This window comes from Colobus angolensis, unplaced genomic scaffold (assembly GCF_000951035.1).
Source record: "Colobus angolensis palliatus isolate OR3802 unplaced genomic scaffold, Cang.pa_1.0 Scaffold44, whole genome shotgun sequence".
Classification (NCBI taxonomy): Eukaryota; Metazoa; Chordata; class Mammalia; order Primates; family Cercopithecidae; genus Colobus; species Colobus angolensis.
The window spans coordinates 5,870,852-5,883,243 of record NW_012117821.1 but is presented as its reverse complement, the minus strand read 5'-3'; the positions used below and the strand labels follow the sequence as shown (position 1 = coordinate 5,883,243).

At 38.7% G+C, this 12,392-nt stretch overlaps 1 protein-coding gene across 2 annotated transcripts in view; it reads left to right on the top strand.

Annotated features, from left to right (window-relative positions):
- The window catches only part of SLK (STE20-like kinase), a 63,130-nt gene continuing 50,738 nt past the window's right edge, over positions 1-12,392 (top strand). For both annotated transcript variants that reach the window (XM_011957340.1, XM_011957339.1), the window contains exon 1: positions 1-256. In XM_011957340.1, the coding sequence (XP_011812730.1) occupies positions 107-256 (150 nt within the window). In that variant the 5' untranslated portion in view covers positions 1-106. The remainder of the gene's footprint in view (positions 257-12,392) is intronic.

The window sequence follows — 12,392 nt, the reverse complement described above, 5'->3', positions numbered from 1 at the left end:
CGCCCGCCGCCGCCAGCCGGGCTCGCGCGGGAGAGCAGGGAGGAGAAACTTTGCCTTTTATTGTTTTTAGTCCTTAAGTGCAAGGAACTCTGTGTTGGGAGGAAAAATGTCCTTCTTCAATTTCCGTAAGATCTTCAAGTTGGGGAGCGAGAAGAAGAAGAAGCAGTACGAACACGTGAAGAGGGACCTGAACCCCGAAGACTTTTGGGAGATTATAGGAGAATTGGGCGATGGAGCCTTTGGGAAGGTGTATAAGGTAAGAGGGAGAAAACGGGAAGTTGTACTGCGAAGATAAAACAGCCACTGGCCTGGAGTGGCGGGAGGACTTCTGCTCCCCTAGTCCCTTTCCTGTCTCTTGCTCCTTCTTTTGACTGTTAACGTTTCGATGCAACTTTACTTGGCTGGTCATCCAAGGAGTAGGTAAGAAGTCGGGTTTACGGAACAAAATGGGGCCTGGATGGAGTTTAAAGAGCGATTGGAAAGGGAGACAGGGTTATAAAGTCTACTCTGTCGAACTTCAAAGGAAATGAGAGTGTTCCTTAATTTATAGGAGGGGTCTGGTTGTGCCCTTCAGGTATTTTAGAATGAGAAACTCATTGCACTTTGCAGTGGATTTGTCTACTGACTGCATTCGCGTGCATGCTTGTATTCTAACAGTTCCCTTTTTAGGGTCCAGGGTATTTTTTTGGTTGTATCTAGAGCTAATACAGAACTAGTTGGGATCAAAGTGATTGCTACTTGCAGTCTCTTCTTGAGTTGGTTGCTCTACAGCATACTATAAAATGGAATGGAATTTCTGACAAAATTTCCAAAAGAAGACCTTCATGTGGTACTAGTTTTAAATATATTTATGGTAAGCATTGACTAGAAGTATCAGCGCTTACGAAATTAAAAACACACACGCATATATTTATTTCAATAGGAAGAAGCTTGGCATTTCAACCTGAAGGCATTAATGTTAACTGTTTACTATCTCCTAGTAATATGGTCTCCTAGTAATAATACATCTCCTAGACATAGGAATGATGTCATTGGAGTATTTTCATCCTGAAGGGCGAATTTTTTATGAGACAGCGTTTAGGGGAAGGACCCACAGGGTTGCCTAGAAGTGAAAACGTAAGAAAATGACTTACGTTTATACAGGGCTTTGAAGTTAAGTACTTTCAAATAGTTTGGCCCCCACAAAAATCTTGTGAGGTAGGCAGGTCAGTATTAGTATCCACATTTCACAGATGAAGATGTTGAAATTGTTCACAGCCACATGAGTCTCAGCCTAGACTTGAACTCAGGTCTTCTGAGCCCATATTTAGTATTGTTTTTTATTTTAACAGTCACTGGAAGAAATGAGAGCATTTTGCCCACTACTTGTTTTTTTTGCGATGGAGTTTCGACCTTGTTGCCCAGGCTGGAGTGCAATAGCGCGATCTCGGCTCACTGCAACCTCCCCTTCCCGGGTTCAAGCGATTCTCCTGCCTCAGCCTCCGGAGTAGCTGGGTTTACAGGCATGTGCCACCACGCCCGGCTAATTTTTTTATTTTTAGTAGAAATAGGGTTTCTCCATGTTGGTCAGGCTGGTCTCGAACTACTGACCTCAGGTTATCCACCCGCCTCGCCCTCCCAAAGTGCTAGGATTACAGGCGGGAAGCCACCATCCCTGGCTGCCTACTACTTTCTAAGCACCATTATACTTCTGCTTTTGCCCTGCCTCAAATGCATCTTGTCAAAACCCCAGTCCTCATTCTTTATCCAGGCTGAAGTGTCTACTCCTCTCTGTATGCTTTCAGAACACATTGTTCACATGGCTATTATAGCACTCGTCACTTATTACAGTTAATATGTTTATGTTTCTATAATAAAGGGCCAAATTTTTGATATGTATTTGGGTTCATCCACTGCCTTAGCCTATAGTGATGTATCTGTTTACTTGTTGAAATGAAAGAATGTGTTTTATCTACATATGAATGCTATCGTGGAAGCTATCATATGCTGTGGAAGTTGGCAAAATAAGCTTTGTTATTTGTGTGGAGGGTAGAGTATGGGTTTCAGCAAGAGCTACATAAGATGCAAGGCTTCAGTGTAGTGGGAAGATCACTCCTAGGAATCTAGAGTTGTGTTTTAGTGCTGGTTGTCAGAAACCAGCTTTGTAATCCTGGACAAAACACTTAACTTCTCTGGGCCTCCGTTTCTTAGCCATAATACTGACTTTCTTAAGAGTTGAGATTCTTTCACCCATTAAAGTTCTGTGAGTATGCACTTAGCCTGGAAAGGCAAAAATAAATCCTCAAGACACCTAGAATCTTGTAGTTAGAAGGTGGTAGGTGGTTATGGGCAGTTTTCATGTTGTAAATATGTTTTATCGAATATAAACAGTTCAGTAGTAAGAGCACTGGCTCTGGAGTTGGAATGTAACAGCTCTCTCACTCAATAGCAGCATATGACCTTGAGCAAGTTTCTTATTTGTCCTATACCTAACTTTGCTCATCTGTAAGATATCCTCAGTGTGAGGATTAAAGAAGATAATAAATATAAGGCACATTGAAAGGGCTCAGTAAATGGTAGAAATTACTGTTATTAACATTTAGAGCTCATAGATGCAAAATATCGGGTGAGATAGGAAAAGGAACCAAGAAGATAATAAACCATTTTGTTGGTTTCTAATGGTATGGGCAGATTGTGTGGAGATACTAAAGCCCTGTGTTATTCTTTCACGACACTTTCTGCAAAATGTGATCTGTCTTCCTATACTGAGACATTAGTTGAAAATTTTCTGAAAAACAAGAGTCTTATTTCATGTAGTTATTTGAGCACTATAAAATCGTGTCAAGGAGAATTTCTGTGGTCTTGATGACTGTATTTTAGTATGATATTTGAAGAGCATGGGCTAGCACTATTTTTTCTTTTTTCATTTCACTGCTGTCTGCTTCTAAGGAGTAGGGTATGAGTTTTTTAAAAAATAAAATTTGAAATTAAAACTTATCTGACTTCTTATGGCCTCTTTTTTCTTTTTTTTTTGAGACAGAGTCTCACTCTGTCGCCCAGGCTGGACTGCAAATGGCGCGATCTCGGCTCACTGCAACCTCCGCCTCCCGGGTTCAAGCGATTCTCCTGCCTCAGCCTCCGGAGTAGCTGGGTTTACAGGCATGTGCCACCACGCCCGGCTAATTTTTTTATTTTTAGTAGAAATAGGGTTTCTCCATGTTGGTCAGGCTGGTCTCGAACTACTGACCTCAGGTTATCCACCCGCCTCGCCCTCCCAAAGTGCTAGGATTACAGGCGGGAAGCCACCATCCCTGGCTGCCTACTACTTTCTAAGCACCATTATACTTCTGCTTTTGCCCTGCCTCAAATGCATCTTGTCAAAACCCCAGTCCTCATTCTTTATCCAGGCTGAAGTGTCTACTCCTCTCTGTATGCTTTCAGAACACATTGTTCACATGGCTATTATAGCACTCGTCACTTATTACAGTTAATATGTTTATGTTTCTATAATAAAGGGCCAAATTTTTGATATGTATTTGGGTTCATCCACTGCCTTAGCCTATAGTGATGTATCTGTTTACTTGTTGAAATGAAAGAATGTGTTTTATCTACATATGAATGCTATCGTGGAAGCTATCATATGCTGTGGAAGTTGGCAAAATAAGCTTTGTTATTTGTGTGGAGGGTAGAGTATGGGTTTCAGCAAGAGCTACATAAGATGCAAGGCTTCAGTGTAGTGGGAAGATCACTCCTAGGAATCTAGAGTTGTGTTTTAGTGCTGGTTGTCAGAAACCAGCTTTGTAATCCTGGACAAAACACTTAACTTCTCTGGGCCTCCGTTTCTTAGCCATAATACTGACTTTCTTAAGAGTTGAGATTCTTTCACCCATTAAAGTTCTGTGAGTATGCACTTAGCCTGGAAAGGCAAAAATAAATCCTCAAGACACCTAGAATCTTGTAGTTAGAAGGTGGTAGGTGGTTATGGGCAGTTTTCATGTTGTAAATATGTTTTATCGAATATAAACAGTTCAGTAGTAAGAGCACTGGCTCTGGAGTTGGAATGTAACAGCTCTCTCACTCAATAGCAGCATATGACCTTGAGCAAGTTTCTTATTTGTCCTATACCTAACTTTGCTCATCTGTAAGATATCCTCAGTGTGAGGATTAAAGAAGATAATAAATATAAGGCACATTGAAAGGGCTCAGTAAATGGTAGAAATTACTGTTATTAACATTTAGAGCTCATAGATGCAAAATATCGGGTGAGATAGGAAAAGGAACCAAGAAGATAATAAACCATTTTGTTGGTTTCTAATGGTATGGGCAGATTGTGTGGAGATACTAAAGCCCTGTGTTATTCTTTCACGACACTTTCTGCAAAATGTGATCTGTCTTCCTATACTGAGACATTAGTTGAAAATTTTCTGAAAAACAAGAGTCTTATTTCATGTAGTTATTTGAGCACTATAAAATCGTGTCAAGGAGAATTTCTGTGGTCTTGATGACTGTATTTTAGTATGATATTTGAAGAGCATGGGCTAGCACTATTTTTTCTTTTTTCATTTCACTGCTGTCTGCTTCTAAGGAGTAGGGTATGAGTTTTTTAAAAAATAAAATTTGAAATTAAAACTTATCTGACTTCTTATGGCCTCTTTTTTCTTTTTTTTTTGAGACAGAGTCTCACTCTGTCGCCCAGGCTGGACTGCAGTGGCCGGATCTCAGTTCACTGCAAGCTCTGCCCCCTGGGTTTGCGCCATTCTCCTGCCTCAGCCTCCCGAGTAGCTGGGACTACAGGTGCCTGCCGCGTCGCCCGGCTAGTTTTTTGTATTTTTTAGTAGAGACGAGGTTTCACCGGGTTAGCCAGGATGGTCTCAATCTCCTGACCTCGTGATCTGCCCGTCTTGGCCTCCCAAAGGGCTGGGATTACAGGCGTGAGCCACCGCACCTGGCTGATGGCCTCTTTTTTCTAAAAGTTTTTGTTTTTCAAGATTCCGTAGAAATTGAGGATTTATAAACTTCCTTATATTTTGGGGAAAAAGCTGTGGAACCTTAACATTGTACATAGTAGTATGTAGTAGAAAACTGTTTATAAACTTGATTCTATCATTTGCTTATGGAAATTGGTAACTTACAAAGATTATATTGTAAGTAGAGATGAGGTTGAGTATCCCATTTCCCAAATGCTTGGGACCAGAAGTGTTTCGGATTTTGGAATTTTTTGGATTTTGGAATATTTGCATTATACTTAGTTATTGAACATCTGAAATTGAAAATGCTGTAGTGAGCATTTCCTTTGAACATCATGTCATGTTAGCACTCAGAAAGTTTCAGATTTTGGAGCATTTCAGATTAGATTTTCAGATTTGGGATGTGTAACCTATAGGTAATCATGTTGTGTATTTAGTTTGTGTCATTCTTCCATCGTATACTTGTATTCCTTCCACTCAGTCCAGCACTGTACACATTTAGCAGTTACTTCCTTGCTTGAAAAAACTTTGCTACTTTAAATTTATTTTCTCTTTTAAAAGTAGTAGTATTTGATATATAAATGAAGATATGTCATATCCTTCACAATTTTTTTATCTTTGGATTTCTTTTTTTTTTTTTTTTGAGATGGAGTCCTTCTCTATCGTCCAGGCTGCAGTGCAGTGGCACAATCTTGGCTTACTGCTATCTCCGCCTCCCAGGTTCAAGCAATTCTCCTGCCTCAGCTTCCAGAGTAGTTGGGACTACAGGTGCATGCCACCGTGCCTGGCTAATTTTTTGTATTTTTAGTAGAGACAGGGTTTCACCATGTTGGCCAGGGTGGTCTTGAACTCCTGACCTCAGGTGATCCGCCTGCCTTGGCCTCCCAAAGTGCTGAGATTACAGGTGTGAGCCACTGCCCCCTGCTCTCCCCACTGAATTTCTTTTGTTTTTAACAGAAAAAAAGAATGACATAGGATATTAATTGAATTGCATTTCTGGAAAGCTATATTATCTTTTAAACCAGTTGAAACTAAACTCTTGGCTGTGTGCTGGATGAAAGTGATTTCTGTATGGCAACTGATGGCTGTGTTTCTTTTAAAAAATAGTAAAATATATAATCTTTGTATTAAAAAGTATGGAAACATATACATTTAGCAGATAATAAAGTAAGTTGTTATTAATAACCATCAGTGTCAAAGAATTCTGCCAACGTCCGAGAATCCCTCTTGCCTCCTTTCTGTGTCTAATACCTTCTCTCTCACTAAAGGAAACCACTATCCTATCTTTAAATTATTCATGTTTTTGCTTTTCTTAATCATTTACTATCTAGGTTTATATCCCTAAATGTTATAAATTTAGTTTTGTATGCATTGAACTTTATGTGAATGGAATCATATTGAGCATATTCTTTTGTGTCTTGCTTCTTTCAAAGTCAGTATTATGTTTGTGAGGTTCATCTTTATCACACAGAGCTGTAGTTCTTTTTTATTGTAGCATTGTATTCTATTATATGATGATATCACCAATTATTTACTATTGTGCTATTAATGGATATATTGGTTGCTTTCAGTTTTTGGCTCTTACACAAAATAGTAGTTGCACATATGCATGAGTTTCACTAAGAGTTAATCCAGGAATGGAATTGCTAGGTTATAGGGTAGTGTATCTTTAATTTTACCAGATGATGCCAAACTAATTACACAAGTTTACATTCCCACCAGCAGTTTAAGAATTTCCTTGCCCTGCATCTTTGCTAAGATTTAGTGTTGTCAGAATTTTAAACTTTTGACAGCCTGATAATGTGTTACATTTCTTATTGTGCGTTTAATTCACCTTTCACAGATTACTAAAAATAATTCTTTTAATATGTTTTTGGTAATCTGAATTTCTTCTTTTGTGTTCGGGTCTCTTACTCATTTTTCTATTGATGTCTTTTTGTTTATATGTTGAGTGTGTGTGTGTGTGTACAATATATGTGTTTTGAATTTTAACTGTTTGCTGGTGATAGTTTTTGCAAATATATTCTCATTCTGAGACCTGTCTTTTCATTCTCATTGTAGTGTCTTTTTATGAATTCTCTAACATGGTCCAATTTGTCAGTTTTTTCCTTTACAGTTGATGCTTTTTGTGTTATGTTTAAGACATTTTTTCCTAGCCTGTGATCATGAAGAGAATTTTCTATATTATCTTCTAAAAACTTTATGATTTTGCTTTTCTTTTTTTTTTTTTTTTGAGACAGAGTCTCGCTCTGCCGCCCAGGCTGGAGTGCAATGGCCGGATCTCAGCTCACTGCAAGCCTCGCCTCCTGGGTTTACGCCATTCTCCTGCCTCAGCCTCCCAAGTAGCTGGGACTACAGGCGCCCGCCATGTCGCCCGGCTAGTTTTTTGTATTTTTGTTGTAGTAGAGACAGGGTTTCACCGTGTTAGCCAGGATGGTCTCGATCTCCTGACCTCGTGATCCGCCCGTCTCGGCCTCCCAAAGTGCTGGGATTACAGGGTTGAGCCACCGCGCCCGGCCGATTTTGCTTTTCTTTTAACAGTTAGATCTACAATCTACCTACAATAGATTTTTGTAAACAGTGTGAGGTAGGGGTCCAGTTTCATTTTTTTCCCCATATGGATACACGATTGTCCCAGAACTATTCACTGGAAAGAAAAATATTTCCCCACTGCTCTGCAGTGCTCTGTTGTATAGCATGTGTCTCTGTTTCTGCATTCTCTGTTCTCTTCATTGATCTATTTGTCTATTCCTGTACCAGTATCCCACTGTCTTAATTAGGAAAGCATTAAAATAAATGTCTGCTGTTTCTTCAACATAGTTTAGTAGTATTCTTGGCCCTCAGGGCTTCTGTGTACATTTTCGAGTTAGCCTGGTTGAGTGCCACAAAAAAAAAAAAAAAAACCTCTGTTTTTTTGGAGAGATCTCATTGAATTTATAAATTAGTTTTGGAAAAATTAACCTCTTTTTGATATTGAGTCTTCCCACCTGTGCATGTTTTATCTCTGTTTAGGTCTTTTTTTAGTATCTTAAAATGAGTTACAGTTTTTTCCCTAGAAGTTTTGGGAACACAAACTACTTCAAGGATGTTTTAAATACTGTTTTTCCTGTTCGTATTTCCTCATTGAATTTATAAATTAGTTTTGGAAAAATTAACCTCTTTTTGATATTGAGTCTTCCCACCTATGCATGTTTTATCTCTGTTTATGTCTTTTTTAGTATCTTAATAATGAGTTACAGTTTTTTCCCTAGAAGTTTTGGGAACACAAACTACTTCAAGGATGTTTTAAATACTTTGTTTTTCCTGTTCGTATTTCCTCCTTGTTTTTGTTGTGTACAACCTTTAGTAGCCTTCTGAGAAAGGATCCATGGAAAACCTATTTTTTAAGAACTTGCCTGTGTAAATATGTCTTTATTATAAGGTCACAACTTAATATGTATAATTGTAGTTTAAAAGTAAGTTTTTAAAGAATTTTTAAGATTTAGAGTCTGTTAGTTTTGAAGACTTTCTTCCATTCATTATCTTCTGACTTCAAGAGTTGCTGTTGAATATCTGATGCCATTTTGCTTCCTGGATCCTTTGCCATCTTTTTCTCTTAATAGTCTAGGATTTTCTTTTATCCTCTGTTCATGGTAATGCACTTTGATGTAGGTCTCGTCGTCGTCTTTCGTTTTGCTGGGCTCTTGGTTAGTCCTTTCAATCCAAAGACTTACCTCTTTCAGTTCTGTGACATTTTCTTGTATTATTTATTTGACAACCTCCACCCACCACTTCCCCCAATAAAGACTCTTGCCATGGTCTTAAGATTCTTCATGTCCCTAAATTCAGGGGACACTTACCATTCTTACTTGACCTATCATTTGAGATACTTGACCATTCTTTCCTTTAAAAAGTTCATCTTTTGGCTTTTAAGTCACCATACTCTTGATTTTCCTTCCACCTCTGTGTCTATTCCTCACATGCCTTTGCTGGCTCTTCCTCTTTCTGTCTTTAAGGTGTGGGAATTCCACAGGGCTTAGGTATAGGCCGCCTTCTCCTTTTCTTAAGAGAACCCGCCTTCTCCCATGGCTTCAATTACCATCTAAATGCAATTTCTGTCTCTACCCTAAGACTTCCCTTTTGAACTCTAGATCTACACATCCAACCGTCTGTTAGAGATTTCTGCTTAGATGTCTCACAGATACCTTAAACTGCAAGTCCAAAAGATGAACTAATTCAGCTCATGATGTCAGCCACAAATTTGCTCCTTCTGTGTTCCCATTTAGTAATTACCACTTCCATCTACCAGTTGCATAGGCCAGAGACCTAGAGGTCATTTTTAACACCTGTTGCTGCCCTCGCCTCCAAACCTAATTAAACAGCAAGGCCTGTTAATTCTACTACCAAATATTTCTCAAACCTTTCTTTCTTCACTGTCATTTCACTAGTCAAAACTGCTGTAGTCTCTTACTCAGACTACTACAATCTTATTGCTGTGTTTTTGGGCTTCATATAATCATTTACATGATTCTTTTAATCCTGTAATCATTTAATATATTCCTTTGTGTTGAGCTTCTTTTGCTAAACATTATGTGAGTGAGTTTCATCCGTGTCGTTGCATGTAATAGTCATTTGATCTTTTTCTTTGCTTTATGGTATTTTATGAAATATTATAGTTTATCCATTCTGTAGTATTTGGATTGTTTTCACTTTTTGTATATTAAGAATATGATTCATGGCCCGGTGCAGGAGCTCATGCCTGTAATCCCAGCACTTTGGGATGCCAAGGTGGGAGGGTCGCTTGAGCCCAGGAGTTCAAGTCCAGCCTCGACAATACAGGGAGATCCCATCTTTATTTGTTTTATTATTATTATTTTTTTCTTGAGACAGAGTCTCACCTCTGTCATCCAGGTGGAGTGCAGTGGCATGATCAACTCCCCGGGCTCGGGGGATCCTCTCACCCCAGCCTCCCAAGTAGCTGAGACTGTAAGCACCTGCCACCATGCCCAGCTAAGTTTTGTATTTTTTGTAGAGATGGGATTTTGCCATGTTGCCCAGGCTGGTCTCAAATTCTTAGGCTCAAGAGATCTGCCCACCTCGGCCTCCCAGATTGCTAAGATTACAGGTGTGAGTCACCGTGTCCAGCCTTAAATTTTTTTAATTAAAAAAAAAAGTACGATCCATGAATGTTCTTGTGCATTTTGGTGCACATATGCCATTTTTTTCTGTTGGCTATATACTGGGAAGGAATTTTCTAGGTCATCGGTTATATGTATTTTCAGCTTTAGAAGAGACTACTAGTCTTCCAAGGTAGTTGTACCAATTTACACTCGCGTCAGTAGGGTATGGGAGTTTTCCCAGTTGCTCTGTGTCTTCACTTACACTTGGCATTGTTATTAATATTATCTTTAATGCTTTTTGTTAGCCATTCTGTTGAGTGTGGTGGTTTTATTTACATTTTCCTGATGACTAATGAAGTTGAGTGCCTTTTTATGTGCTTATTCAATATTTGGGTATCTTTTTTTGTGCAATTCCTGGTTATTTGCCCAATTAAAAAAAAAAGGCAGGGTGCGGTGGCTCAAGCCTGTAATCCCAGCACTTTGGGAGGCTGAGATGGGCGGATCACGAGGTCAGGAGATCGAGACCATCCTGGCTAACACGGTGAAACCCCGTCTCTACTAAAAAATATAAAAAACTAGCCGGGCGAGGTGGCGGGCGTCTGTAGTCTCAGCTACTTGGGAGGCTGAGGCAGGAGAATGGCGTAAACCCGGGAGGCAGAGCTTGTAGTGAGCTGAGATCCGGCTGCTGCACTCCAGCCTGGGACACAGAGCGAGACTCATCTCAAAAAAAAAAAAAAAAAAACTATTTTGAGGTATAATTTATATACCACAGAATTCACGAATTCACCCATTTTAAGTATATAATTTTGTGAGTTTTAGTAAATCTATATAGTTTTGCAACCATTACTACAATCCAGCTTTGGAACCTTTCTGTCACCCCTAGAAAGTTCCCATGTGCCTATTTTGCAGTTAGTTTCTATTCCCACGCCAAGCTCAAGATAGTCCTTACTTGCTTTCGAAATGACTCTGTAATTTTGCCTTTTCTAGAATTTTTTAATAAAGGGAGACATACAATATGTGTTCTTAATATGTATGACTTTTTGCACTTAGCACAGGGTTTCTCAGTGTTGGCACTACAGCCGTTTTGGACAGGATAATTCTTTTTTTGTGTAGGCCTATACTATGCACTGTAGGATGCTTCCCTGACCGTACCTCTTTGTGACAACCTAAAATACCTCCAGACATTGCCAAATGTCTCCTGGATGGCAGAATCAGTACCACTGTTTGAGTGTAATTTTTCAGGATTCATCTGTGTTACTCATTTGTCTATTAACATTTTTGGTTATTTATTTTTTCCTTAATGATTTATGGGATATGAGGTCCTTTTCCCACAATGTAGATTGCTTTTCATTTATTTAATTCTTTTTCCTGATCCATAGAGGTATTTTAAAATTAGAAAATAAATTTATTAGAAAACAAAAGTTGAAAATAAACAGAGTGAACAAATACTGCTTTTGCTTGCCCCAAAACCTCAGTGAAAACTGTTATCTGGCCAGGTGCAGTGACTGATGCCTATAATCCCAGCACTTTATAAATTTGAGGCAGGAGGATTACTTGAGCCCAGGAGTTCAAGAACAGCCTGGGCAATATAGTTAGACCCCATGTCTTAGGGAAGTAGTAAAAAAATTAGCTGGGCATGATGGCACTCGCCTGTGGTCACAGCTGCTAGGGAGGCTAAAGTGGGAGGATCCCTAGAACTTGGTGGAGGCTGCAGTGAGCTGTGATTGTGCCACTGCACTCCAGCCTTGGTAACAGAGCAAGACCTCGTCTCAAACAACAGCTGCAAACAGCTATTATCCCTTAAATTTTTAATATTTTTTCATACGAGTTCTGCATTTCCTTATTAAATTTTTGCCTTGATATTTTATCTTTTCAGCTACTATTTTGAATGGGATAGTTCTTCCATTATGTTTTGCAATTATTGTTTGGATATAAGAAAGCTATTAATTACTATTCTCTAATATATTAACCTTATTGAGTGCTCTTATTGTTTATTTTCCCTCAACATTGAAATTTTTCAATCCTATAAAATGTTGACAAGTAAAAGAAGTTGTATAGTGAACATACATGTATCCACTACCTAGATTCTACAGGTGTTCACATTTTGCTCTACTGACTTTATTACACATGTCTATCCATCCATTCATCCATTTATCCATTCATTATCTGTTTCTCTTTTTCATTTTCTTTTCTTAAGGATTTTCTCCTTTCAATTATTTGTACCCTTGTTTTTTTTTACTTGTCTAATTATGTTAATCCTTTCTGAACAATTTTAAATAACTTGACATTGGAAATGTTAGTAATTTAGGGAATTATTTTATACTATATTTTCTGGCACAATTTTAAG